This window comes from Phlebotomus papatasi, chromosome 3 (genome assembly GCF_024763615.1).
Source record: "Phlebotomus papatasi isolate M1 chromosome 3, Ppap_2.1, whole genome shotgun sequence".
Taxonomy (NCBI): domain Eukaryota; kingdom Metazoa; phylum Arthropoda; class Insecta; order Diptera; family Psychodidae; genus Phlebotomus; species Phlebotomus papatasi.
The window spans coordinates 79,252,148-79,279,473 of NC_077224.1; the positions used below are offsets into that span (position 1 = coordinate 79,252,148).

The window sequence follows — 27,326 nt, forward strand, 5'->3', positions numbered from 1 at the left end:
ATTTGATATCCCATTCCCATCGAATTGTTAAAATTGACCTTCATTCTCTGTTCTGATGTGATTTCTGGTTTCTGGTTGCCAATTTGTTTTCTTGGACAGTTACTTTATTTATAAATCAATAGAGTTTGAAAAGAATTTGTGTAAAAAAATTAAATTCAGGGACCATTATGACGCATGTTTGACAACAGCTCCCCTCCCTGCGACCCAATGATAAACAAATTCTTAAAAAAAAAAAACATTTTTAATCTGTAAGAAACTGATTCCAAAATATGAACTGAAGATGAAAATATTCTGTCCTCAGTATTTCTAGAACATTGACCGAATGGTTTATCAATTCAATTATTGTTTGATAATGGTATATGAATTGAAGTTTCCCACGATTTGTCCTTGCTATGTCCATTAATATTCCGTAACTTCAATACGTAGATGGCATATTTACTGGGTTACCAAGTTTATTTGAATGTATTTGTGTTTGTGTATCGGTGAAAATGTCAAACGGCGATTTTTCCTTTATCCTCTGAAAAACGCGATTCAATTATTTTGCCATTTTTCTGTGTTAAATAAAATAATTATGTAGATAATAGAAACACAGGTGTGGGCCTAGTAAGGGCATCAATACTATACCTATAATACTGTAAGTATTTTCTTTGAGTATTTACTATTTATTTAGTAGTTTTGCTGCTTCCTCCCTCTTTTGCCATGGTTTTTCATTGAATTTTCTCTGTAGAACAAACATGCAAATAATTCAGCAAAATTTACATTTCGCTAGTAATTGCGCTAGTGAATAGGTCAAGTTGTTTAGTTTTTATGAAAATAGTTAAATTTTTATTAGTTAATTGGATTGAATCGATAGGAAAAATTAAACCTTGAAAGTGTCAATGCAAATTGTTTAAATATTCCGAATTTTCTGCAATATATTTCTGCTTTTGTGGGCACTTCCGGGAAAGTAGAATAAAGATAAGTAAAAACGTATTAATTAATCTATGATCGTAATTTATCAAAAGCCTCTATAATTACCGGGAATTACGTGATAGGAGTCTTTTTGATAAAGCTGCATTAAGATATTTTCAATATGATTTCTATGATATCCCGGATTAATCTCAAAGCTTCCCGTCAAATAATATCTGCAGGTATCTTTAAGATTTCTGTAGAGAAAATCTTAAAGATATCTACAGAATATCTGCAGATAATATCTGTAGATATTCTTACGAATTTTATTTGGGCTTGGGACAAAATTCGTCAGAATATTTCGGCAGATTTTCTGACGAATCTCTGACGAATTTCTGTAGATATTCTGCTGATTTTCTGTAGATTTTTTCTACATTCCAGACTTTCCAGACAAGATGTGTCAGAAGAGATGGAAAAATTTTTCACTGAAGTTTGCAAAATTCAATAGAGTTATTTTTTGTGATATCACGGTGTTTATATAAAATAAAGAATTCTGCGACGCCGTGTTACAAGTAGAGAAAAGTGAAGTGAAAACTTTAAGCAGAGTATCGACCTAAATTTCGTGTTTTTGTATCATTCCATGGGCGATTTTTAAAAAATTAGTATTGTTGCTCGCATCTTTTTACTTATTTAAAATGTTTAATCGGTAATGCTTGTTAAGCAGAACATACCATTTTCTTTATAACTCCTACAGTTTCTACATAAATCAACAATATTTTTGTGAAGTAATGGACACTATGCCGATTTTCTCGGCAGAAATTCTACCGAAAATCTGTAGATTTTCTCTGAATACACTGGAATATACCGTTAAAATTCAAAAAACCTCAGAGTAAAATCGGCAGGTAGAATAATGATTTGACGGGTTTTTAATAGAATAAAAATTTATTTAAAATTCGTAATTTTAAATTTAGAATTGAGAAAAAACAATTTCAAGATTAATTCATTTTAAACGTACAATGTTTACATACAACATTTATTTGATTATTTTCAACCTTATCTTTCGAATAAATTGCAATATCTGCGATATTTGTTCAAGATCGCGTGTTTAATAAATTAAACCCTCAATTGGCAAATAAAATAGGTTTAATAATGTGGGTTTAATAGACTCTAATCTAATCCTGTGGCAACTGTCTATTAAATTGATGAATTTCTAAGAAGTCTTCAAGGGTCACCTAAAATCGAACTTTATCATTGAAGTCGAACTTAAAAATGCACTTAAACGTATTTGTCACATTAAATACGCTTATCGCAGAAATATGTAGCAATAAATGCTTGAAATGTAAAGAAACTGCTGTTTGAGATAAGTGAACTTTTTTTTTTCCTCACGAGTCTCACAATATCTCCCATTCTGACTTTTTCACAGCACAATAAACTACCAAAGATTAGCTGAGCCAGTCTCGGAAGAGGAGGAAGCCAGTTTGGACACCAAAGAAAATTAGGAACAGCGAAATGTTTGCCATTTAATCGTTGCTGGAATATTTAGTGTTTTTTTTTAATTTGACGTGATAAAATTAGTCACAACAATTTTAGTGAACAAGTGATAGTGATTCGGCTATGGGAGTCTACAATGAAATGGGTAAGTTAAAAAAATGTTCAAATTATTCACAATCATTATTCTAAATGTGTGTTGGACGAATTCTCAATGAGGAGGTCAATCATTTTACAAACGAAATACAATTTGTTTGTTTTGACTTTTTTATTTGTGAAAAGGTTAATTTGGGCAAAGTTCGCAGAATGATTTGATTATGAAAAAGTGGACTAAAAAATTAACAAAGGGCTCCAGCTTTGCGAAATGCTCAAACTCGTAACTTAATTATGTATCTCAAAAATACTTTTGTATTAGTAAGTCTAATGTTCTAATAAAGTACTAATTCACCGATCACACCTATTGTAATGAACAATTTGGTCTGATCGGTCTCAAACGCACAGAGTAGATGTTTGGTGCATCTTTGATGACGAAAACGAGCGGTGCTTGTTTCGCAAATTTTCGCCTTCCGGGATTAAAATTCAAACACTCGGGGCGTATTTTTGACATTTCTCACCTCCCAAATTTGAACGAATTTTTCAAAACTAATGAAATTTATGTGAGATTAACCCATTCAGTCAATTTACCAGAAATACTTGACATAAAAAGTTCATATTTTGGGATTAGTTTCCTATAGATTAACAACTGAATTTTTTTGAAAAGAAAAAAAATTATCCATTATGGGGGCGCGGGTAGCCCCTGTCAAACACACGTCTTAACGGTCGCTGAATTTAAATTAAGTGCCTTAATTCATTACATACTCTATTGATTTAGGTAGAGTAACTATCCAATAAAACAAATTGGCAACTAGAATTCAAATTAGAAAAGAGGATGAAGGCCAATTTGAACAAATTCGACGGGATGTCGAATTTTGTGTCCGCCATTTTGAGAAAAAAAATTTGCATGACCTTCCGCGAAGCAAGAAAACAATAACAAAATGTATTTTCATCTCTGTCGGACCATTTTTCCCAAGTAATTGAAGAATTAAAGTTACTAAAAATCCATCCATAAAAAAATCCCGAGAGCAATTCGGATAAAAATTGCCCAGGAATAAATCATCAAAAATCACTCAATTTGCGTATGATCTATAATACCATGGTAAGGAATGGGTTAAATTGTACTTTGAATCAAATTCCTGTACTTTCTTACAAATCTCCGTAGTGACGAACTTCTTTTTAATTTTCTTCGCTCAAAATGTATGTAAATATTCAGGAAGAAGCACCTAAATATTCTTTTTTATTCAGCCAGAATATGAATTTTTTAACATAACCCCACAATTGACATTTCGATTCCAAAAGTCGTTCGAATTTGAGAGATTCAGATTTTAGAGACTCTACTTCTACTGTATCTTGAAACCCTATTATGCTTTATCGAAAATTTTAGTTGAGATTCTTTACTAATCAGCTTTTGTGGTCCGATGTGAAATCTGACCTCACCAGATTTTTCGGCAAAGCGATTTTCGGCAAAGGTTAAATGTCGACAGGGGGCTAGAAGGGCTAGAAGTATGTGATGTCAGATCCATCCTCACCCCCGGAAGTGGGGGCTTCCGCCATTTTGGAACACCCCAAATTTTGTTTTTAAATAAATCAGACTGTATAGCATCGATCGGGTTCAAATTTTGGTACGTTGTAGCTGGGCCTAAGAGCTTTCAATTTAAAAAAAAAAAAACTTGATCCTCCGCGACCCCCCTGACACGAGCTATAAGAGGTCAAAAATTTAATTTTCAAACGGCCATATCTCTGGTTTTAATTGTCAGGATTTAGAAATTCCTCGTGAAATACTCGAAATACTACAAGCATTCTAACACCCCAACTGCATTCGATTAAATCGAAGTTCCGATTAATCGAAAAATCGATTTTCAAAATTTCAATTTCGTATATTTCGAAAACTAGAAGATGCTTTTTCTTTAAATTTTGGTATATTGTAGCTTAGGTCGAGACCCTTCCAACGGTGGGTCGCACTCCTTTCCTCCCTCGATGTTCCCTGATCTGGGATATAACCGAAAATGTCTTGACCATTTTTTGTGAGTTTTTATGAAAAGATTTAGATGAAATTTTACTTTATATTGTATCTGTGATCGAGATCTTTCTAACAATGGGTCCCATCGGTTTCATCCGTCCTTAATCCAACCCACTGTACTCCGAACCTTACTATACCGAAATTGACCGGACTCTATCTTCAATGTTTATTAACTAATTTCAATGAATTTTCTTTTTCTTTTGTTGGCCTTTTGTATCCAAACTATTTAAAATAGAAAATGGCTAGCGATAAGCCCAGATAAGCTTATGGTAGCTGAGATTCTTTAGAGGCAATCTTGGAGTACTTGAAACTCGGAATGCATGAAAATTCGATTTTGAATTGAATTTTGGGGGTAAAGGATCACGTCGAGTCAATATTATCCGTTTCTGTCACCCAGAATGGTTTGCTTAACGCGATTCTTTACCACCAAAATTCAACTCCAAATCGAATCTTTAAATATTTTGATATGCAAGGACCCCGAGTTGCGTATTTCGAGGTCCCCTGTAAAGAATCTCAGCTACCATAATACTATTTGCTTTTAAAACCTAGTATTAAGTCACAAATTTCCCGAAAAATGGTCAGATGCATTAGAGGAAAGTGGGAAAATTGAACTGTTCGAAGTTTGAAAGCTTCCCCCAGTAAGAAACTTATGACCTGAATTGGCTCAGCCTGTATACCGCTCAAGCATTTATATTTGAGGAACTTTGACAGTACAGTGGGCTATCGCTCAATCGGCTCATTTTCAATTTGGCGAAAAATTTTGTTGACAATTTTCATGTTTAATTATGAAGCAAATTTGCTCAAATTCGCTGTAGTTTCTCTTATTTTATCATGAGCCTTTATAATTGAGCGCTTATTGTGAAATTTACAATGACTGACGCCCAAATCTATCGATAATTTGTATGACATTTTGCCCCAAATGCCCGATTAAGAGAGAGTTTACTGTACTTTCAACATAGAGCGTTACAATATTATTTCTTTTAAAGTATGTAATTGCATTTAACAATGACAAACCCCTCATGAACGATTTGACCTATTCACCTAACTCGTATGTTCCTTCCTCCGCTTCGCGGTTAAAGAGTATTGTATGGCCAAAAGAGTGTCTGACAAGTCAATTATCGGGAGCGAATGTGGCAATATTTTTCAAAATAAGATTGAATCTTTGCTTACAAATCATTTTTAATGCCTCTCTATTGACTTGTAATTGGCCCCAAATAAATTCGTGTGTCTTTGAGGTTCTAAAAGAATCATTTTTTTCATCTCTTTCCGCTGTAATCAATCATTTTTGTTACCGTCTTCGCTTATCAACAATTAAGTTAATGAAATGATTTGTAGAGTTGTGAATGTTTTCCAACAAACTTTTTTTTACTACATTTTCATAAGCCTTAAAATTCAATTGATAAGACGACTGAAAGGAAAATTGTAGTAAAATGTGTTTTAAACTAATAGCATGAACTTGCAAAATAGAAGAAACGAAGTAACAATAAATTTGCGAGAATTGGTGACATAAGGAAACGATTAAAGAGAAGGTGGAAGTCGAACGAAAAAAAAATTGTAATCTCATTCAATATGTTTCTATCCAGCTTTCTGTAGTGATAAGGCGAAGCAATATTTTCATTTGTTTGTTTAGAGGAAGCAGAATTGTTATAAAATCGCCGCTCAGTTGAAGGCAAGTGCCATTTTAGAGTGGAAGTCATGAAAATTTCGAGTGTAAAAGAGTCATATAAAATCATTTCGATGAATCTTCCAAATATGAGCAATCCAGGTGAGATACGAAGCAAATGCTAATTGTTCTTATTCATGGGGAAAAAACTCGCCTTTCTTACGGGATTCTTAAAAGTTGTGTTTTTACAAGTTATTATACCTTGTGGAAAGAATCAATACAATCAAAATACGTTCAAGTTCAGTGGGGGGAAAAGTAGCAATCTCAAGCTATTTTTATGCAAAGCATTGCATTCTTTTAACAACATATCATGTTTATATTTACAATTTTTGCTCTTCAATTAATTCCATGTGACTCTTACCACAAAATACTCATACGCTATTTTGAGACTCATCTCCAGTCTATACAAATGCCATGTGTGAATTATTAAGATCAATAATCTTCTTTATGCCATCTCCGGACGACCGGTCTTGGAAATTTTCAGTTCACTTTTCTGCGCGGAATGTTTTGCAAGGTTCTCTATAGCTCCTCTCAATCAAAAGTTATCGCAGATTTTAGTGATTGAGAGCATTAAGACTGAAGATTATCTCTGTAGAGATCTGTGATAAGTGAATTGAATAGCCTGTTAAAAAGTTTATGTAAATAAATTAATTATGAGATTGAGTATTTTATTCAAAGTATGTTAGTATTGATAATTTTATGATTTTGTATTGTGATGTAATAGTTCAGATCAGACCGTTCAGACAGTTCGTGATTTTTTCCAAAAACAAAAAAAAATATGACTAATAAAATACGCAATTGTGATCAGATAAATTTTAACATTATTGTTATTTACAGCAATTATTGTTTTACTGTTTTATTGAGTATATTTTTAAACGAATTTACTTTTATTGTTTGTAATTTAATGAGGCAAATATAGTGATAAGTTTTAAGACATTTAAAATAACATTTTAGTGCCTCACAAGTCTGCCTCTTTAACTTTCAATTGTTTAAGAATCAAAATTAAAATGGCACTGTACAAATAAGCAGTAAAATATTAAATTTGTTTAACAAAAAACCATAATTGAGCAGTAATTCACTTTAAAACTTAAAAAAAAACAGAAAATTTTATGCAAATTTTGGTAAAAGGTAAATAAAGAGTTTTTCACTTTAAGATTGTAACCGTCTTATAAGTTAACTAAATAATTAGACTCATTTTTTTTATAAAATCTAGATTTTTAACAGTCCAAAATTTATGATTTTACTAACATAATTAAATTCTTTACTGACCAATTTAAGTTTCTTACTGATCATTTTCTTTTTTGCCTATCGAAATTGGCATGAGGGCAAGCATTAGGGTTAATATTATTTAAACCATACTGTTACCAACCAGGAAAGTATAATTAAAATGTTTACTAAAAATTAGGGAATAGGTTGGGTGATAGAAAATCCCGTTTTATATAAAATAGTACTTAAGATGGGTTCCAGTCAAAATCCCGAAAGCCATAATCCCAAATTCTTAAACGTGTCATAGCTCATAGCTATTCCCACGATTGCACCGGTGGCGCTTGCTAGAGGTAAAGGGAAGCTTTCTGTGTCTTGGGAAATTATTCTACATAGGGTAAGGGCTCATAATTTTGGACAGGGTGCTTATAAGCATCAATGTACTGAGTTTGAAGTGCGATATTTTCAATACTAATTGACTTTTTTGTTACTCTCTTTTCAGAAGGGTTGTTTAGAAACTTGGCAAGGATTTATTGTCTTTGTTTTTACTAAAATTAGTCTTAATACGTTTAAAAACGAATTGATATGTAGAGGTGAATTTGACTCGAATTTTGGACCACTTGGTTAGAAATTTGGACACTTTGGCTCTATATTTGGACAGCTAATCTGCCTCAATAGGATGCCCATTGTTCTCCATGTCAAGAACCAATCTTACAAAGTCCTCTTCCTGTTTATGTTAGGGAATCGTAGAATGTAACAAGAAGCCCGGAAACTTTCCATATCATTTTTTAAAGTGAGTTGACTTCGGTACTCCAAGTACGCTCGGATTTGCGCATTCATTGGCCTCTCCGGGAGTCTTTCAATGTTTTTCTCACTACATCTCGGTCGTAGAGATGATGCTCCTTTGTTTCTCCAGACATTTAAAACGCCTATCCATCACAAAAACTAAAACTTCACGAAATTTCGAAAGAAAACTACCTATCCAAAATAAGGCGTATCACCTCACTGGTGAATGTCTTAGAAAATTTCCCATTTTTCACACGAAAAATCTAATTCACAAGGAAAATATCACTTCAGGTCAAATGTACAAATTACCACTAACGTGAATCAACACCATTTTCAATGAATATTCAATAATATCACTAAAAAAAAAGCGGAGAAACATTGTTAGTACTTCATCACAGCTAAATAAGACTGAAGAAAACACGAAGTTCTGTCATATTTCTCGTAAGCAATTGCTCACACTGAATTTTCAACAAAGCAATTTTAACTCAAATCATATTCAAAATTTAACGTATTTAGTGTTAAAATCTTCCAAAAAGAACAAATATTAAGATAGAATTCATTATTCATCAAATATTAGAATAAAAATCCATAATTTTAATCAATTTATTTATAGTGTACAATTTTATCCTCAAAGTGAGCTCTTACCCTATTATCCTCCATATAATTTCATCCCTTTCATAATTTTGAACATACGGGATTTTGGGTGTCGGGATTTTAGCCCTTTCTGAATTTTGGCGTTTGGGATTTTGGCCGCCTCCGCTTAAGATCTGTCATTTAAACTCATAAATTTGAAGTGTTGATCTAATAAGGTGGGATTTAGTCTTGAAAATTGCTTGAAAAATTGAAGATTTGTTTCAAAAGCCAAGAGAAGGAAATTTTTACTTATCGATTCGTCTATGGAAAATCTATTTACATCGCTAGAAGATTAAGATTAATCCAACAATACGTCGAAGTAAGCACTATATTATTTTTGACATGCTAAATAAAATTACATTGAAATCAATTTGTGCCACTAATGTCACTTGTCCCAAAAATTTTCCGACTACGCTAAACACATTCTCAGTAAGATCTTTAATTCAATATAACCTGATTTTCTCATTTATTGTTGTTTTTGTAGTTTTTTTTTGCCTTATCTGTGTTTTCAAAACAATGAGGCTGTCATGCCGCCACATTAAATTGACGGTCATCCTTAATCTAGCTAGGTGAATAACCGAACAATAAAATAAAAAGATAGAGTAACTAGAAGCTCACCTAATACAACCATTCGTATAGAGTTGCATTTAATTTGTCCCAATTTGTCACAAAAATGAAATTAAAAACTGAAAAGATGTCACATACGCTTCAATCTTACAATTCTCAGCACGTTACAAGTTGTTCTTAAAAAATCCCTGTGACCCGTGAACAAACTATAAATTACAAGAAAAAATTAAGAAGGAAAACCACGAAGAGCAACAACTAATTTTTCTTTAAAAAAGAAAATTACGTTAGAATATTTACTTCTACTCTGTTTAAATTATATTTTCAATCTCCACAGTAGAATTGGGACAATTTCAATCTTGATGTCAATCCTAAATGCAGCCAATATGAAAAGATTAAAAATGGGAAAAAAAAACTCCACAATATAATAAAAGATAACCTAAATATTTTGTCCCCCAATGCCTCTGGACGTCTTTTTATGTTTTTTCAGCATAACTATGATATAAAAACGAAAGATAATTCTAAATGGTATGTCCTGAGTCCTGAGCAAAGATAGAAAGTCACTCGTACCTGAATAACTCTTTAATTTCCGAGAAAAATAAGCAGAATGTTGTCGAAAAACTCCAAATTCTCCCTCAAGAATTTGTCCCAAATCTACTAAAAATCAATTGCTATTTTCTCGTTATAATTTTAAATGTAGAACGCTGCAACTTTTGGGCATTTTCTTTAGAATTTTAAGGACGAAATATAGAAATATTCCTTATGGCGTATTTCTCAACCTGTATTGGGACATATTTGGGATCGTTGGAAAGGTCTTGGAATTTCTAATACAACCGAACTGCTTCCAGTCGATCATGAACCGGTTTTAAACCGATAGGTAATTTTTGTCCAAAAATCAATTTTATTACTTAAAGAACTATTTTGGACAATTTGTTGAGTGATTTATGAATCGGTTTAAATTGGTTAATAAAACCAGTAAACAGAAAATGATGCGAAAGTATTTTTGAGGTACAGGAAAGCACCCTACCTTCGGACGACATAAATTTCGAAAAACTTTTTTTTCAATATGTTTTGATTGAATTAAATCCATTATAATACTACATTTTAATAACTGGTAGAATGCCTCACTATTCCTGGAAAGATCCACGGGTCAAATCCATTAAGAACACAGAAAAAATTGAGTTATCCGAAGCTTTAGGTGTATGAAGGTAGTGCAGTTTCCCCTATTGTATTTAATCCTTTAAGGACGAGAGGGTCAAAAATCGAAGATCAGAAAAAATAACTTTTTCTGACCAAGCAAAACATAACTTTAGACGACCGTAGGAAAAATTTCATTTTTGGGTCACTGGTGGCCCAATCGTCCTTAAAGGGTTAAGTCAGGTGTTTGTGCACTTCGGAAAGTGTGGGACCTGTGGGACGCTATGCCAGCCCTTTTCAGCAAGTTTTGAATTTTTATTTTATTATTATTATTTTTTCTTTTTTTTGAAAATATTACGTGTAGTAGGGTAAGTGTGCCAAATTTCGGCATAGTTGCATATAAGCACCAAAGTCCTCAGTTTGAAATGCAATATTTTTAATTCATATTGATATTTTTTGTTACTTCCTTTTCGGGATGGTTGTGTGGAACCTTGAAGACTAGTTTATCATCTTTGTTTTCATTAAATCACTTCATAAACTATTGAAAAATTAATAATAATATGGACATCGCTTTGGGTAGTATTCCGGCCACTTTGAGTGAAATACCGACCACCTTTTTTTCTGACCACCTTTTGTAATGCAACGGATAGAAAATTTCAAAACGTCAAACGGAACGAGTTTAATACGTTTATATGACCCACAAGCCCTGAGATCTTCCGTGTAATTTGTCTTTAAGAGCTGAAGAGTAGCATTTCAAATTTACGCGCAGATTCCCGTAGCAATTTGCCCTTCCTGAACTTTTCCAAGGCCTTTTCCACATCATCTTTTTCATAGAAGCGATGGTTTTTTTCTCTGGACATTGTAGAACTCAGAAATTGAAAAAAAGCAGAAAATGAATAAGAAATTTAGGAAATCAAAAGATGTTGCCGGAATAGGCAACACTACCTCACCGGAGAGACGCTCACAAAGTATAAACTTTTTTACGCGAAGTACAGGATCCAGCTGGGAAATTTAACTTGAAATTTAAAGATTGATTCACTATTAACATAAACAGGAACAGTCTTTAATGAAAACTAATCAATTTTCATGAAAAACACCGAAGAAAAACCTTTTGCACCTCACCACAAATCACAAGACTGCTAGAAACACAATCGATCTGCCACATTTTTTGTAAGACTCTTTCCATACTGAGTTTTTACAACACAATTTAAATTCAAATTATACCTAAAATATAACAGTCTTTGTGTTAATACATCCTAAAATGAATAAATATTTGAAAGCAAAATGAATTCATTGACTATTCGAAGATAACATACATAATCATAATTAATTTATTTCCATGGTCGAAATTACATTTGGCACACTTCCCCTATAAAGAAATTCAAGATCTCTTTAACGATTATAATTTTTCGTGATCGATTAAGCTACTCATCAGAAAATAAAAATAAATAAAATTGCACAGTAATTTAACGGCCTCTAATATCGTCTTTTTTATTTTATAGATTAAATATACAATACATATATATTAATAGGGTAAGTGTGCCAAATTCCGGCCAGCTTGCAATTTCGGTCACCTTTTTTGTTCCTCGAATTTCCATGAACTTTTAGATTTTACGTAATCTAGCGATTATACAATGCAAAAGAATAACAAAAAATGTAGCTCCGACAAACGAGATGATGTGAAAAAGATATTGGAAGAATTCCCGAACGGCAAGGAACTATGAGAATGAAGGTGGCCGAAATAGGGTACCAAAGCTTTGTCTATATTTTTATTCATTTTAAAATGTATTAGGAATGATTTTGGAGTAAATAAAGACGGTAAACTCTTTACAAGGTTCCAAGCAACACTCCTTAAGTATAAGGAACGAAAAAAATCAATTTCTATTAAAGATATTACATTTCAAACTTGATACTTTGACGCTTGCATGCAACTATGCCGAAATTTGGCACACTTACCCTATATGAATCTAAAAACACCATCATTTTTTTTTAAATAGGTAAAAATCTCTAATATAATTTTTTTAAAGTTTTTTTGGGAATATAATTGATACTTCCCCAATTTCCGCAAAATTGCAGCAAAATTTCCTACCAGGAACCCGATCAATAGTTTTTTTTTTGCTTGTTTTCGAAGGTCTTTCTTCAATCTAAAGTGCAATTCTCATCAATGAATGACGTCAAATATTTCTTTTGGTGCGGCCTTCATGATGTCATAATGAGAGATAAATTTGAAGATGTCAGACATTCGTGCAATTTGTCTGTGAAGATTGTATCTCACAAAATGAACTTTTGCAATTGAGTTCATTTTTCATAAAATTATTTAGAAACATGGCATTTGCTTTGTCTGAACAAAAAAATCATATATAATGTCTATCTTCCGGCGTCTACTAAAACACTAATGATCTCTTAAGAAGAAAAAAACAAGATAGAGTGTTGAACAACTCTATTTATCTCGATAAAAATTTGAGCAATAACATGTATTTTGTTTTGTGTTGAAAGGTCTGAAAAAAAAACCTAGGGATTTAGTGAGTTATTAATGATCCGTGAAGAAAAAACGATCAATAAAATTTCATAAATATGTTACAGATGTTTTGCGAATTTTGTGTCACTGTAAACTAGTAAATATTTTCTATTTGACAACTCTATTTTATGGCTTATCTGTTGCTGGTTGATAACGTTTCGGTGTTATCTCAGCGCCAATTGGTGGTTGAAGTGATCTAATAACCAATTGAAATCATTGAGCAATAAACACTACACGCAAAAGGCCAATTTATGAGAGCAAACAACACGTTATATTTTTTTTTGTTGGATGGTATTTAAGTAATTTGAAAAATGGTTTGTCGGCAATGAAGAATTGTTGGTCATTTTTCAGGCTCCCGCTACCTTATTTCAAATCGACGATCCCTGATCACATTAATTGTGGGCATTGTGGTGGGATTTTCCATGGCGGCTATTTTCATCTCATCTTCCACTCCGGGAAGAATTTATTGGTTGCCACTAAACGGAGGGACTGAACACAAGCATCGAGATGCTCACACAGGAAGTGATCTGACAGATGAAGCTGGACCTGAAGTGGAAGTGCGATTCCATGGAGAGCACGATGAGGCTCATGCTCTGGAGAACAAGACTCTCTCGGAGAAATTATACAAAGAAGTACGGGTACTCTGTTGGGTTATGACAAATCCAGCAAATCACAAAAAGAAAGGTAATTAAATAATATAACTGATAAAAACGCTGATATCAAGATTTTTTTGATTGGGAATTTTAGTACAAATCTTATTAAACCTACATACTTTTGGTAGGGAATTTATTTCATCTTCTTCCACCGACAAAATATTAGGCCACGCCCTCTTCAAGAATTTTTCCTAGGAGGCAGATTCTTTGGAATTTTAGCTGAGATTCTTAACAGTCTCATTTAATATTTGATATTGCAATCCTATAATATCCTCGTAAATAAATGACTTCTACAATTTGCATCTGAAACAGTGCTCGAAATCTTTACCTGAAAACAAGCCACGCCCATTAAAAAAATAGTTTTAGAATAAAAATCATATTAATATTGGTTAGCTACCATTGCCGCCCTACAATGTAGAGGTTGGAAATTTTTAAAGGATTTATTAGTAAATTTTGTCACTTTTTTATTAGATTAATTTTATAAACTTTCATAAAGGGCGTGTAGATTTTTCATGAACGGTCCCTTCGGAATAATTTAAGAATTAAAATATAAAGTTGATGTTACATATTGAAATTTTGAAATCTAACTTTAACTGGGCAAAAACTCTTCAAAGGGGCGTGGCCTAAAATTATAAATGGAAGGAGCTAATTATTTTTACTATTTATTATATTTACTATTTATTTTTTATAATATTTATTAATATTATTATTATAATTATTATAATAAATATTAATAATATTTATTATTACTCCGTAACAAAGTTTTTAATAACCAGTTCTAGTAAGATGAAGGAAATTTTCTTGATTTTCTTTATTCCCAATTATACGTGATTTTCCCTGTCATATTCCATATCCGAGTACAAATTCACGAGCTTAACCAGAGATCAAATTCTTGGACGTAACCAGTTACACCTGGTTACTGTCTTTTTACTGCTCGAACTCCACGGAGAGAGCAGTATATATAATCCCTCGATGTTTGCACCCCCCAAAATTTGCACTTTCCAACCCCCGGAGACCACTTTTGTCAAAAAATCTTCACGTTTCAGACGATTTCTGAGAAATGTCGTCACTCTGTTTGTCCGTCTGTCCGTTTGTCCGTCTGTCCGTCCGGCTGTCGCCAGCTCTAGAGGCCAAACGGTAAGAGATAGCGACTTGGGACCTAAGGGGGACCCCCCTATAAGTCGACCCAAGGATCGTAAACATGCCCCTCATTTCCTCCCCCCCTCCCCTTGCCATCTAAAACTATGTTTTTTGAGATTAGACGAAAATTTTCAAGGTTAAAGGTTAAAAAAGGCTCTAGAGAGCGAATTTACAGGCGAATGGGGTCATGTTTGGGCTTGTTGGAAAGGTCTTGGAATTTCCTATAAAACTGACCCGGTTCCAATCGGTTTTGAATCGATAATGAACCGAGTCATAACCGATAAATAATTTTTACACTAAATTCAATTAAATTACTCCTGAGGTGTATTTTGGGAAATATTTTGAGTGATTTATCAATCGGTTCAAAAAAAAAAGTTCGAAATATCGTACAGAATAAAATTGTGAAAAATGAAGAGAGATTCAGTGTGTCTTCCCATCTTCTATGACATTCCATCGGACAGAAAGTCTTCTCAATCTTCATGGTATTTCATAAATTTTTCTAACCTCCTAGAGAGCACCAAATGGTGACCGATTTCAATTCAGCTGAAAATATTTGTATCTCAGCTGAATTCTGCTAGCCTTAAAACGACACTCGCGAGGCAGTGCCATTACCATATATTCACTTAGCAGTTTTTGTTCGAGAACTGCTGACCGGTTAGCGTATTTTTGGTGATTGATTCAGCAAAAATATGCTGAAAACGCTGCTTTTTTTCAGCTAATTGTGCTGACTGACCTTGTTCAAAAATTTAGTTGGAAAATTCAACATATTGTATTTGTTTTGAATGCTTTGAGCATCAACGACTTTTTGTGCAGATACACAGAAAAAATATTTTGTAAAATTGTTCGTAAATCTTTGTGAAATCCTATGGAGGACTTACGAAATGCTCGTGAATCATATAACTCACAAACAAGTTCGTAAAATTTTGTACTTTTTTCACAAACATTGTTCGTAAAATGATCATTTGGCGAAAATTTTTTGTACTTTTACAAACATTTGTTCGTAAACACACAAAAAAATGTTCGTAAAATTTTGTCATTTGTTCGTATTTGTTCGAAAATTTTTGTTTGGCATCATTTTACAAACAATGTTTGTGAAAAAAGTACAACATTTTACGAACTTGTTTGTGGGTTATACGATTCACGAGCATTTCGTAAGTTTGCCATAGGATTTCACAAACTTTTACGAACAATTTAACAAAATATGTTTTTTCTGTGTAGGATAGAGTTGATAGAGTTGATAGAGTTCTATTTATTTCTAAGCTGACACAATTTTGGAGAGCCATATCTACCTGTGAATGCTTTGAATTGCTTACGGCTGGAATTTTGAAAAATATTGAAGATCGGTTTCGAAAACTAAAGAAAAGATATTTTACTTCTCTTTCTATTTCCATTGTGTAAAAATAGTGTAAAAAAGTGTAAAAATGCATCTGTTTTTGCTTTATTATGCGGAAAATCAAATTAATTAGGCTCTTTTCATTACCATTTCACACTTAATAATTAAGTAATACTTTTAAGAGTTATTATTTCATGATTTTTTCCCATATTGTATGAAAATTAAGTTAGAAAATTCGAAACTGCGATTGAATTTTTCGAACATAAACGCTTATTTATAGTGACTAGGAAGTCACTATTGAAAAATCAAAGTCTAGGGAAGAACAAGCCAAAAGTATAAGAATCAGGGTTCGAAAAATATATGAAAAAAATATAGGGGAGACTGGGGCACATGTAAACATCTTTGATAGATGCGAATTTGAGGTGATTTTCCAAGGACACAGTGATTTTTTGGAAAATCTTTCTTAGCTCATGTTTTACCCTATTTAAGGAAAACAATTGAGTTTTCCTTAAAAATAAAATTTGTGTCACTGTGCATTTTTTTCTTTTCACAAAATACCTGGGGTAGAAGTAAACACTTTCTGGGGAGGATGTAAACACCCTTTTTTCCACCCTTAAAATTAACTTTGCACCACTTTCAATTATTTCAATTACTTAAGAGATATATAAAGACTGTATATTTTTCAAAAAAAATCACTACACTTCTTACAAAGAATAATTAAAATAGCAAAAAAACTAAAAGCATGCATATCAAAGACATTTTTCAATGGTTTTTCCCCATATTTTGTCATCATGTGACTTTTTATTGAACACAGCGCCACCAATTTTTTTCGTAGTCAGTGAATTAGACATTTCGCATGAAGGTCAATTTCCCGCTCTTTTACCTACTCATTTTGTTAAATTGAAAAGAAAATGTTAGCGTATTTTTGCTATTAAAGCAAATATTCTACGTCTTATAGTTTCTCATTTTATTTAAAAATAGAAAGGAAATTAAGAGTATTTTCTGCGTTTTCTTCCTAAAAAGTTTTGCGCGGGACAACGAAAAATTTCCCACCATGAGATGCAGCTGTCAAACTCAAACGAATGAAATAAAGAAGAAGAAGACAAAATATTTTGCCATTCATTCTACACTCGCGACATCTACAATTACGGGGAAATTACCTGTTTACATCTACCCCAAATGCTGTTTTCTGACCAATTATTAATTCTTTTAAAATAATGAGAATCTCAATTTCTCTAGTAAGTGCATTAATATAATCCTAAAAGATGTAGGAAAGAACTGGTATTGCTACATTTCGATTATTTTACACAGTTTTTAATTTCCAGGTGGAAATCCAAATGACCAAAATAATCGAAATATGAACATTTTCGGGAAAAATGATTTTTATTTTTAAAGTATTAGGATTTTATTGACCAATTCATCTGTGGACATACATCCCCATGGTATCTATGAATGCTTATGGGTTTTATCCTCTGGAGTCTTAAAATTAATGAAAAAATTCACAGTGTTTACAACTACCCCTGTTTACTACTACCACAGTTCCCCCTACAGTTTAGCCGAGACACAAACTCTTTACATTTTTTTTTTATAATTTTGTATTATGTAACCCATTTTACCTATATTTTCAATTAATTCTATTAGGGCAAGTCTTATTGCAATTTTATCCAGAGTTTGTACAAAAAATGTGCAAAATTGAGAAAAAAAATATTTTGTTGGTTACGCTATAGTCAAGTGTACTAATCCTGGCGCTTCGCTATCTGAATCGTTTATAACTAATCCACTTAAAATAGGGTGGAGTAAGTACTTTTGGCCACTTTAAGGTTTCATGTGCTTGTAATTTTTATAATCTTTATTTAAATAAAATGAAATTTTGTACAAAGATACCCTAAAGCCGTTCCTTCATAATAATCCAAGAGAATTCCCAAAATTTTTTTTGAGTATTTTAGTGAAAAATGCATTTTGTACAACTATGCATGTTTCAGTACTTTTGGCCACTTTGTAAGCACTTTTAGCCATTGTGTGTAAGCACTTTTGGCCACTTGTTTCCAATAGAATTTTAATAAAATAACAGAAGAAATAGATTTCGAAAACTTTCACAAATACACAGCACATGTCCTATTCTTATTTAACACCAATTTTATGTGATTATTAGAGTATTTTAAATGACTTTTTGCACATTTTCTATTTGATGTAAAATCAGTCAAAAGTCACGATCGTTTTTACTGAAATCCGCGAGGTGCGCCACGTGTAAAATGTATGGGAAAATGAATGGCCAGAAGTACTTACACAGCCGAAAAAAGTAAGCTCTTTTAGCCACATTCGATTTTCATTTAATTTGTTAGAAAATCTTATTAAGGATGATATCACAATAAAATTGAGTTAATTAAGAAATGGACTTAAACTGAATAACATCAATTATTTTCATCAAAAATATGAAATAATGTAAAACAATTTCTCTTAACATTAGCAAGTTTCTTAAGAATCCCATGTTTTTTTAGTGATTGTTTACCTTGTCGAGAATTTCTTTCAATAACTTAGAATTAATCAAGTCGATACAAAATCAAATATGGTTTTCTGATTAGTTAGATTAGAGATCACGAAATAAGACCCATTTTCCTGTTCTAAATAAACTCATAATTGCCTTACAATGTGATTTTACTTTAGGTGGCCAAAAGTGCTTACATGGCCAAAAGGGCTGACTCTACCCTAATATTTTTATTTCCGTAATATAGTCACTACAGTCACATAATATAACTATTCAAGTTTGAGAAAAAGCAAAAATAATATTTTTATCCATTAAATAAGTGAGTGCCCGGATTAGCACACTTGACTGTAATCGACTTATTTCAATCCTGTGCCAGTTGGGTTCTTCACTAAAAATTTTCTAGCATTGATATTTTCGCTAATGACAGATGGTTGATTGAAAACATTTATTGTTTTCTATTTCTTTTGGAAAAAAGTATTTTAAATCCAAAGGTTTAATTAAAAGTGAATTAGCGAAAAGGCGACCCAGTTAGTGCATACTGACTAGTTTCAGTATTATCATTATTTTTTAAATTTTCTTTAATAGTTTTGATAATTTTTTTTTATAATTATGTTTCTGAATGTGAATAATTCTATGGATTTAGAAGAAGTAAAAAAGAATTTCATCAGTCCAAAAACAAGCGTTTAAGTAGCACTCTTCGGAAAACGATCCAGTTACACCACCTTACTAAGAGTATTTGACGATCATTCATTCTACCCCATTAATAATATTAAATGTTAACTTGTCAATTAAACCTTTTAATATTTTTATGTGTAATTACTGAATTGTATTAAAATTGTTTCATTAATTGACAAATCAATTTATTTACTTTATGATTGATAGCTCTTCATGTGAAGAGGACATGGGCATCAAGATGCAACAAAATGCTGTTTATGAGTTCCAAAGAAGGTACGTGGAATATAATTAATTTTATTATACCAAATTTTTTTGTCATTTGACTTTTAAAAAGATAAAATTTATCAGAATTTCCTTAAAAAAAAAAAAACAAATGAAAACAATCAAAGCATTTACTTCCGGCGTGAAATGATTAACTCCTGTTCCTTGGAAAAGACTGCTTTCACTTTGGTTGAAAAATTGTTTTACGAAAAAAAGAGCAACTGATAAAAACACTTGAGAGCTCAACGTGCTATTAATTTAGGGGGGGAAATAACAATGTATATCTAATGAATATATTATCCTAAACAAATTTATGTAGATACGGAATTGGGGAGTGTGGCATTGCCCGTTGGTGAAGGACGTAATAATTTGTGGGCGAAAACGAAAGAAGCATTCAAATATGTTTATAAGAACCACTTCAATGATTATGATTGGTTCATGAAGGCTGACGATGATACCTATGTGATTGTGGAGAATCTGAGATTTATGCTGTACAAATACTCTCCGGAGCAGCCCATATATTTTGGCTGCAAATTCAAGCCTATCGTTAAACAGGGATATATGTCAGGAGGCGCTGGATATGTCCTCAGTAGGGAGGCACTCAGACGCTTTGTCACTCAAGCCATTCCAGATAAAGAAAAGTGCCGTCAAGATGGACGTGGAGCCGAAGATGCGGAAATTGGGAAATGCCTGGAGAAGGTTAATGTGACGGCAGGAGATTCCAGGGATGCCGAAGGCAGGGGGAGATTTTTCCCTTTTGTCCCAGAACATCATCTCATTCCAAATCATGTGGACAAGGACTTTTGGTACTGGAAGTACATTTACTATCCCACAGATGAGGTAAATGATTTAAAAAAAAAAACTAGAAAGTTTATAGAATAATAAGTTAGAGTAAGTGTGCCAAATTCCGGCCAGCTTGCAATTTCGGCCACCTTTTTTGTTCCTCGAATTTCCATGAACTTTTAGATTTTACGTACTCTAGAGATTATACAATGCAAAGGAATAACAAAAAATGTAACTTCGACAAACGAGATGACGTGAAAAAGGCATTGGAAGAATTCCTGAAGGGCAAGGAACTATGAGAATGAAGGTGGCCGAAATAGGGCACCAAAGCTGTGTCTATATTTTTATTAGTTTTAAAATGTATTAAGAATGATTTTAGAGTAAATAAAGACGGTAAACTCTTTACAAGGTTCCAAGCAACACTCTTACAAAAAGAGAGAATAAAAAAAATCAATTTGAATTTAAAATATTACATTTCAAACTTGAGACTTTGACGCTTGCATGCAACTATGCCGAAATTTGGCACACTTACCCTATTGCTTTTTTACATAAATATTTGGGTTACTTTATAGATAGAACATTTTTAGGATCTTTTTTACATGTGGTTTAGCTAAGCTGAACTATGAAGCTTATTTATTTTATTTTATTGGTAGAACGCAAAAAAAGAGCAATAAGACTTAAAGACTGATTTCAGAATCGATATCTCGTTATAGAGATGTTTATTTTGATTGTTCGCGAGCAAGTGGTTCTTTGGGGAAGGATTGTTGATCTCACAATCTCTTTTAGGGTTCAAAAGGAAGGGGCATGATTGATCTTATAAACTTATGTAATCCAGTTTTTTCGCTTTATTACCGGTCTATAAACTAAATGGTAATAGATAGAGTCTTCCGATGTTCTATGTCTATCCCAATCTTTATCATTTTATCAACTGCCTAAAGAAGTAACAAATTCTTCTCAATTATGAAATTGCTCAATTCATAGCATGACATCAGGAAAATCCGTGCAACAAAAAGTATGCGGCTATCGAAAATTGCATTAAAGCAATCGTAAACGACTATACGAAACATTCGAACCATTCGAACCGATCTATAATCAATTTTTTGCGCGGAATTTCTCAAAATTTTCAGTGTTAAAGCCTAAAATGTTTTCACTATCTTAGCTTTAAAATTTTTCAATATAGGGGAAACTGGGGCACCACCAAACACGGGGTACCACCAAACAGTAATTTTTATTTCTAAACTACTTAGACTATCTCGATCATTCCTTCAGTGGACAAGCATCCCTATAGTGCCTATAAATTCCTATCGGTCTTATCCTCTGATATTCAATATCCGATTAAAAAATCGCAGTTTTTGGTGGTACCCCGGGTTTGGTGGTGCCCCAGTTTCCCCTAAAGTTAAATTTACAAATTTTATTTTTTTCTCTTCGTCGTCGTATTCCACATTCAGATATAAAAAAAAATCACACGCACGGAAACAAAAAACAATAGAAAAACCAACAAAACGAAAGAAAAAAATATAAAATTAAAAAAATAAAAGAAAGTAAGGGCAGAATCACATTGGCAGTAAAATGCTCGCCGTAGCCTTACCGTATTTCGTTAATTTACGCATTTTCATTGCAATTCTTACGCAAATTCTCAATTACCGTATTACCTTATCTCATACTCGGTGGCATTAGGTGAAAATAATATAAGAAAACTGAAGAAATAAAACGAAAATGCAATAAACGGTGATCAAAAGAAAACCGTACGATTAATTTCTCTTAGAGTTTTTTTGCTCACCGTTTATCGAATTTTCGTTTTATTTCTTCAATTTTCTTAAATTATTTTCACCTAGTGCCACCGAATATGAGATAAGGTAATACAGTAATGAAAAATTTGCGTAAGAATTCCAATGAATAGTCTCTGTCAGTCAGTCGGTAACATAGTCTGGAAGAGTTCGGATAGAGGCAGAGAGCTGGGTTGCTTCTATGGGCAATTGGTCGCGAAAACCTTTGGTCTCCAGAAGGAATATTTCATGGTAAAAGCCCGGCTACACCAGATATATCTACAAAAAAAAAAAACTCAAGGAATTACTATAAAATCCATTTTAATGGTCACGATTTCCGTTTAAAAAATCTCCATCAAATGTCGTGATAAAGTTATGGATAATAGGCTCAACTGGATTCTAAGGGCAGGTTGTAAACATTTACCAATTTTGCTCAAAAACTTGGTGGTAAAATTTGAAATATTTGCTCAAGCAGTTGAAAATTTAAAAAAATTAATTTTTAAATTAAATCAAATTAAAAATCATGATGTTCGACTTCAAACTCAGACCCGAGGCACATAGCGCCCTTGACCTCATAAAACTACAATTCCTATTATTTTATTGGTTGATATGCTTGTATGAAATGTATGGCAGACGAAATGTTCAATTTTTGTACAAAATGTATGAAAGACGAAATGTGAAATATGAAATGGTAAAATACGAAATGTGCTGAAATACGAAGTTTCCGCAATACGAAATGTGCAATACGAAGATGTAAAATACGAAATGTAAAATACGAGGTTTTCGCAAACCTCGTGGTTCATCCTTGTCCGGAATCCCCAAGTAGTTTCCTCATGGAAAGGCCCGTAGATACGTCATAGGATCCGTCTCTCAAAGATCAACAGTTTTCTCTCCTCTGTCCGGGTCAGCGGTACTGTTTTCAGACCATACGTTATGAGTGGCTTCAGTATGGTTATGTATATTTTGATCTTTGTTGACCGCCGCGAGACGTTCCTTGATGAAATAGCGACGAGAGTGCAAAGTAACTTCTACTCCCCGCCACGAATCTCTCATTAACCTCTATTTCGACTTCTGGAGCTGTGTCGAGAGTGACCATGTACTTCGTTTTGCTTTCGTTTTGGCTTTCGTTAACCTTGAGTCTCATCCAGAGAAACTCAAGACATTCTATGTTTCAAATCGTGTAAGTCCTTTGTACTCTGCCGAGGTGGCAGCCGTAAATTCTGTCCTATCCGAGGCATTGTATTGGCATTCGTAGCAATATTGCCTTTTATGGGGAGAGGTTGTTAGCCTCTCACTCAACCCCCTTTAGGAGGACCAGAGCACATACGGATTTAGCGTTACTCAAAGGCCGTCGCGAGTAGGCACCATGAGCACTTGGCAGATTACCCGACAGTTGTAACATTAATGGACCAACGCCTACCTTGTTGGCCCTTGCCCTGACCCTTCATCTTGACTATAACTCCGGATTTAGAAATCTCTCGTTAAGTGCTACAACTCTTCTGTTAACCCAACTTCATCCGATTTAATTGAAGGTCCGATTAATCGAAAGAAAGAAATCTAATCGATTAATCAATTAGATGTCGAATATTTCAAATATTAGCCGATGCTTTTTTTTAATATTAAAGATCTTTCCAACAACGGTGGATCGAACCCCTACCTCGATGTTCCCTGACCCATAATTTAAAATGTCTTGACCGGACTGCATTTGCGGTGTTTATGAAGCGATTTCAATGAAATTCTAGTATTCTGCACCTGAGTTCGAGATCGTTTTGATGATAGGTTTCATCCGTCTCCACTGTACCCCGACCTTGACTCTATCTCTAATGATTATTGTCCGATTTCAATGAACTTCTTTTTCTTTCGTTGGCCTTCTGTACTCAAAGTATTTAATATAGAAAATGGCCAGTGATAAGCAAATGGTAGCTGAGATTCTTTATAGGCAACCTCGGATTGCTTGAAAGTCGAAATACTTTGAGTTGAATTTTAGGGCTAAGAATCGTATCGACTTAATTTTATCCGTTTCGAACGCCAAGAACAGTTTGGTCGACGTGATTCTTTTCCCCTAAATTCACCTCAAAATCGAATTTTCACTCATTCCGAGTTGTAAGCATCCCGAGTTGGATGCATTTTGAGGGCGTCTGACAGGATTTCAGCTCATAAACACATCTGAACTTTTGTTTTTTTTTTTACCATTAGCGTTTCTTGTGTTAATCCTAAATCCACGGTATTAATATTCAAATTATTAGCGAGGAAGATGTTCCCAGCCAATCTACGATTAGCAGATTCTTCCAACATAGGAACATTGTAATACAAATAAAATGTCTATATGATTGATAAAATAATATAGGTATTTTAGAGGTGATCTATGATTGTGGGTACTCGGTTGTAAACGGATAAACATTAGAAATGGCTCAGTGGAAATACCAACTTTGGAAAATACTCAAATTGAATTAAACCTCTAAGGAACTCTATTAATCCTTTAAGGACGATTGGAACACCGGTGTCCCATAAAGAAAATAATTTTTCCTGACTACCTAAAGTTACCCTTTCCTTATGTGTGTACGTAAATACAAAGTAGAAGGTTGAAGGAATCTAGTATATTTCTTGGAAGTCTCCAGCTATTTGCTATATGGTAAATTTTTAGGCTCAAAAAATGACGAATTTTTAAAATCTTATAATGAAAAATAATTTTAAATATTTTTATACTTCCAATTTTTTTAAGCAAAACCGTTTTGGGAAGAGAAACTACAATACTCAAACATATTATTTTTCATTAGATTGAAAATTAAAAAATCTAGCTTTCAGTTTGTTGACCTCTTTAGACAAAGGGGAGACCTTAGCCAAACACTGCATCCAACACACAGGATAGTTGAAAGGAAGATCAAAAATTAATCGGAGAACTTTATTTTCTACGATTTGCAATTTGTTGATGTGCACATTGGCACAATCACCCCACACAGGAGAAGCGTACAAAAGTACTGCTCGAAAAATCATTTTAAGGATCAATAATTTATTTTTTATGTTTAGGTGAGATTTTCTATGGATAAGCGGATAAAGGATTCGGATAAGGTGTAGAGCCTTCTCTGCTTTTTCCATGAGGTTTTTTAATATTTTACTTTTTCTTCTCCTATATTAAAAAATTAATGTTTTCATTCTTATTGCATTTTCTATACTTTATTTTTTTTTAGTATTACCACCAGTGTTAATTTCATTGTTGTAAGGAGTCAATGACTCTATCTCTTTCTTTTGAAATTCCATTGTAAAGAGCTCTGTAGTTGGAATTATAATAAATGATATATATAGATTGAAAATTATCATTCATTACTATTGTTAGAAAAATTACTTAAATTTTTAGGCTATTTTTGTCCCTATCGTTCATAGAGACAAAAATAAACCAAATCAGACTCTGTTGGCTTTTCGAAGGCCAGATATAAGACCTTTTACTGATTTTGTTCATTGCTTTCATTTTTATTGCTGATTTTCGGTCCGCGAAAACTGTCTCATCGTTAAAGGGTTAAAACAAATTATTCGAATGAGTTTTAGCATTTTACAAAACCGAAACGGCCGGAGTGCTTTAGTCGAAGCTGTAATCAACTAAAGTTCTTATTTTTTAATTTATGGAATTGTGATTTAACATTTTAAGTTTTGATATTATGCACTATTGGTTTTTCTTGGATCTATAAAAGACAGTTTAATAGATTTAAACTCAGTAAATAGAGAGCTAGAATCCTTAATTATTTTTTTTAAACTAATTATTTTCAATAAAAGCAAAATGCTAATGCAAGATTTTTTTAGGGCTTGGATTGTTGCTCAGACAATGCCATATCCTTCCACTATGTTTCACCAAATGAGATGTACGTTTTGGACTATTTAATCTACCATCTAAGGCCATATGGAATTATAGCGTATCCGCAGAGTTTACCGGAAAAGAAAGTTTTGGATAATCAAATCGGAAGCAGTTCAACTAGTCAGCAGCATGAAGTACAAGACAAACTTGATACAGTAACAGGAGCCAAAGATCACAACAGTAATTCGTAATTGAAATTGATGCCATAAATGAAGAGAAATCGGTAGATGAACCTTCATAGGACTTTCTCAAATCTTTCTCTATAGAAAAAAAGAGTACTTCTCACTTCACTTTCTGCATGTGTATATCATGATTTTTTTCGTAGTTTAGTTTATTTATTGATGATTAGTCTTATTTGTATATCGAGAAAGTAATTTTTTTTTTAATTTATTTAAGAATCCGTGATTTTGAGTTGCGCTTCAAAAAACTTTTTAATCAAGCTTATTTTTAGACACAAAAATTATGAAGTTAAATTATAACATATAATTTTCCAAATTATTTATTCAAAAATAGTTGAAAAAAATTGATTATCATGACTAGGAAGATTTTGTGAAATTTTCTTATTTATATTTGACAAAATTTGAAGAATATTCAAATTTCTTTTTTTGACTATCTTTTAGTTTCTTTTATTATAAATTCCATTGTTCTATAAATTTTAGTTTAAATTTATGGGAAGTCTCAAGTGAGATCTGCGTGATTTTGAGTTTGTGTGTGCATGTTATAATTATGTCAGATAAAATAGAAACATAGTCATAACATAAGATGCATTTAATGTCTCAACTTGTTGTCTTTTTTAGAACAACTATCTCATAAATGTAACCAAATCGACAATGCCATTTATATGAATAAATGAATTTCGATAATACGATAATACCTTTCTGTCTGAATATAAGCACCTTCTTTAACTTTAGCCATCTATTGAAATAAACAAGTAAAAGGACTTATTGATCACAGCTCTTTAAATTTAAAGAATAAACACAGGAGAGGAGAAAATGGGACAATTCAGGTATGTATGACTCTAAAGAAATATAAAATTTTAGGGGAATAAATTTATTAAATGAGAATGTGCCCAAGGAAACTGGACTTACTTACAATAGACCCTCTCTCAATTTATCATTTGGGGCAAAATGTCATCCGGTTTATCGATAGATTTGGGCGTTAAAGCCTTTGTAAATTCCACAAAAAGCGTTCAATTTTAAAGAATTACGATAAAATAGGAAGAACTACAGAGAATTTGAGCAAATCAGCTTCATAATTATAAACGTGAAAATTGCCAAAAAAATTTTTCGCCCGATTGAAAAAGAGCCGATTCAGCGAAAGTCTACTGTATCCTAAAGTTCATAAAAGTTTGGAAAACGAGTCTTAAAGCTACCTAAAACCTAAACTG

At 32.8% G+C, this 27,326-nt stretch overlaps 1 protein-coding gene across 2 annotated transcripts; it reads left to right on the forward strand.

Annotated features, from left to right (window-relative positions):
* The first annotated feature begins 450 nt into the window (after nucleotides 1–450).
* On the forward strand, nucleotides 451–26,804 carry LOC129805910 (glycoprotein-N-acetylgalactosamine 3-beta-galactosyltransferase 1-like). 2 transcript variants are annotated; one of them, XM_055854155.1, is made up of 6 exons: nucleotides 451–634; nucleotides 2,312–2,524; nucleotides 13,348–13,680; nucleotides 19,490–19,555; nucleotides 19,863–20,383; nucleotides 25,888–26,804. In XM_055854155.1, exons 2-6 carry the CDS (start codon nucleotides 2,503–2,505, stop codon nucleotides 26,128–26,130), a joined length of 1,185 nt encoding a protein of 394 aa, XP_055710130.1. In that variant the 5' UTR covers nucleotides 451–634; nucleotides 2,312–2,502; the 3' UTR covers nucleotides 26,131–26,804. The 2 variants fall into 2 exon arrangements, with proteins under 2 accessions (XP_055710130.1, XP_055710131.1); XM_055854156.1 differs by lacking the exons at nucleotides 451–634; nucleotides 2,312–2,524 and adding an exon at nucleotides 6,062–6,257.
* Nucleotides 26,805–27,326: the final 522 nt, after the last annotated feature.

Bases quoted from the DNA above. Each gene is read 5' to 3' on its own strand.
- LOC129805910 (XM_055854156.1), top strand. From the start codon at position 6,188: ATGAAAATTTCGAGTGTAAAAGAGTCATATAAAATCATTTCGATGAAT. The intron at 19,556-19,862 runs GTACGTGGAATA...AAATTTATGTAG, and splicing joins GTTTATGAGTTCCAAAGAAG to ATACGGAATTGGGGAGTGTG. The intron at 20,384-25,887 runs GTAAATGATTTA...AGATTTTTTTAG, and splicing joins TTTACTATCCCACAGATGAG to GGCTTGGATTGTTGCTCAGA.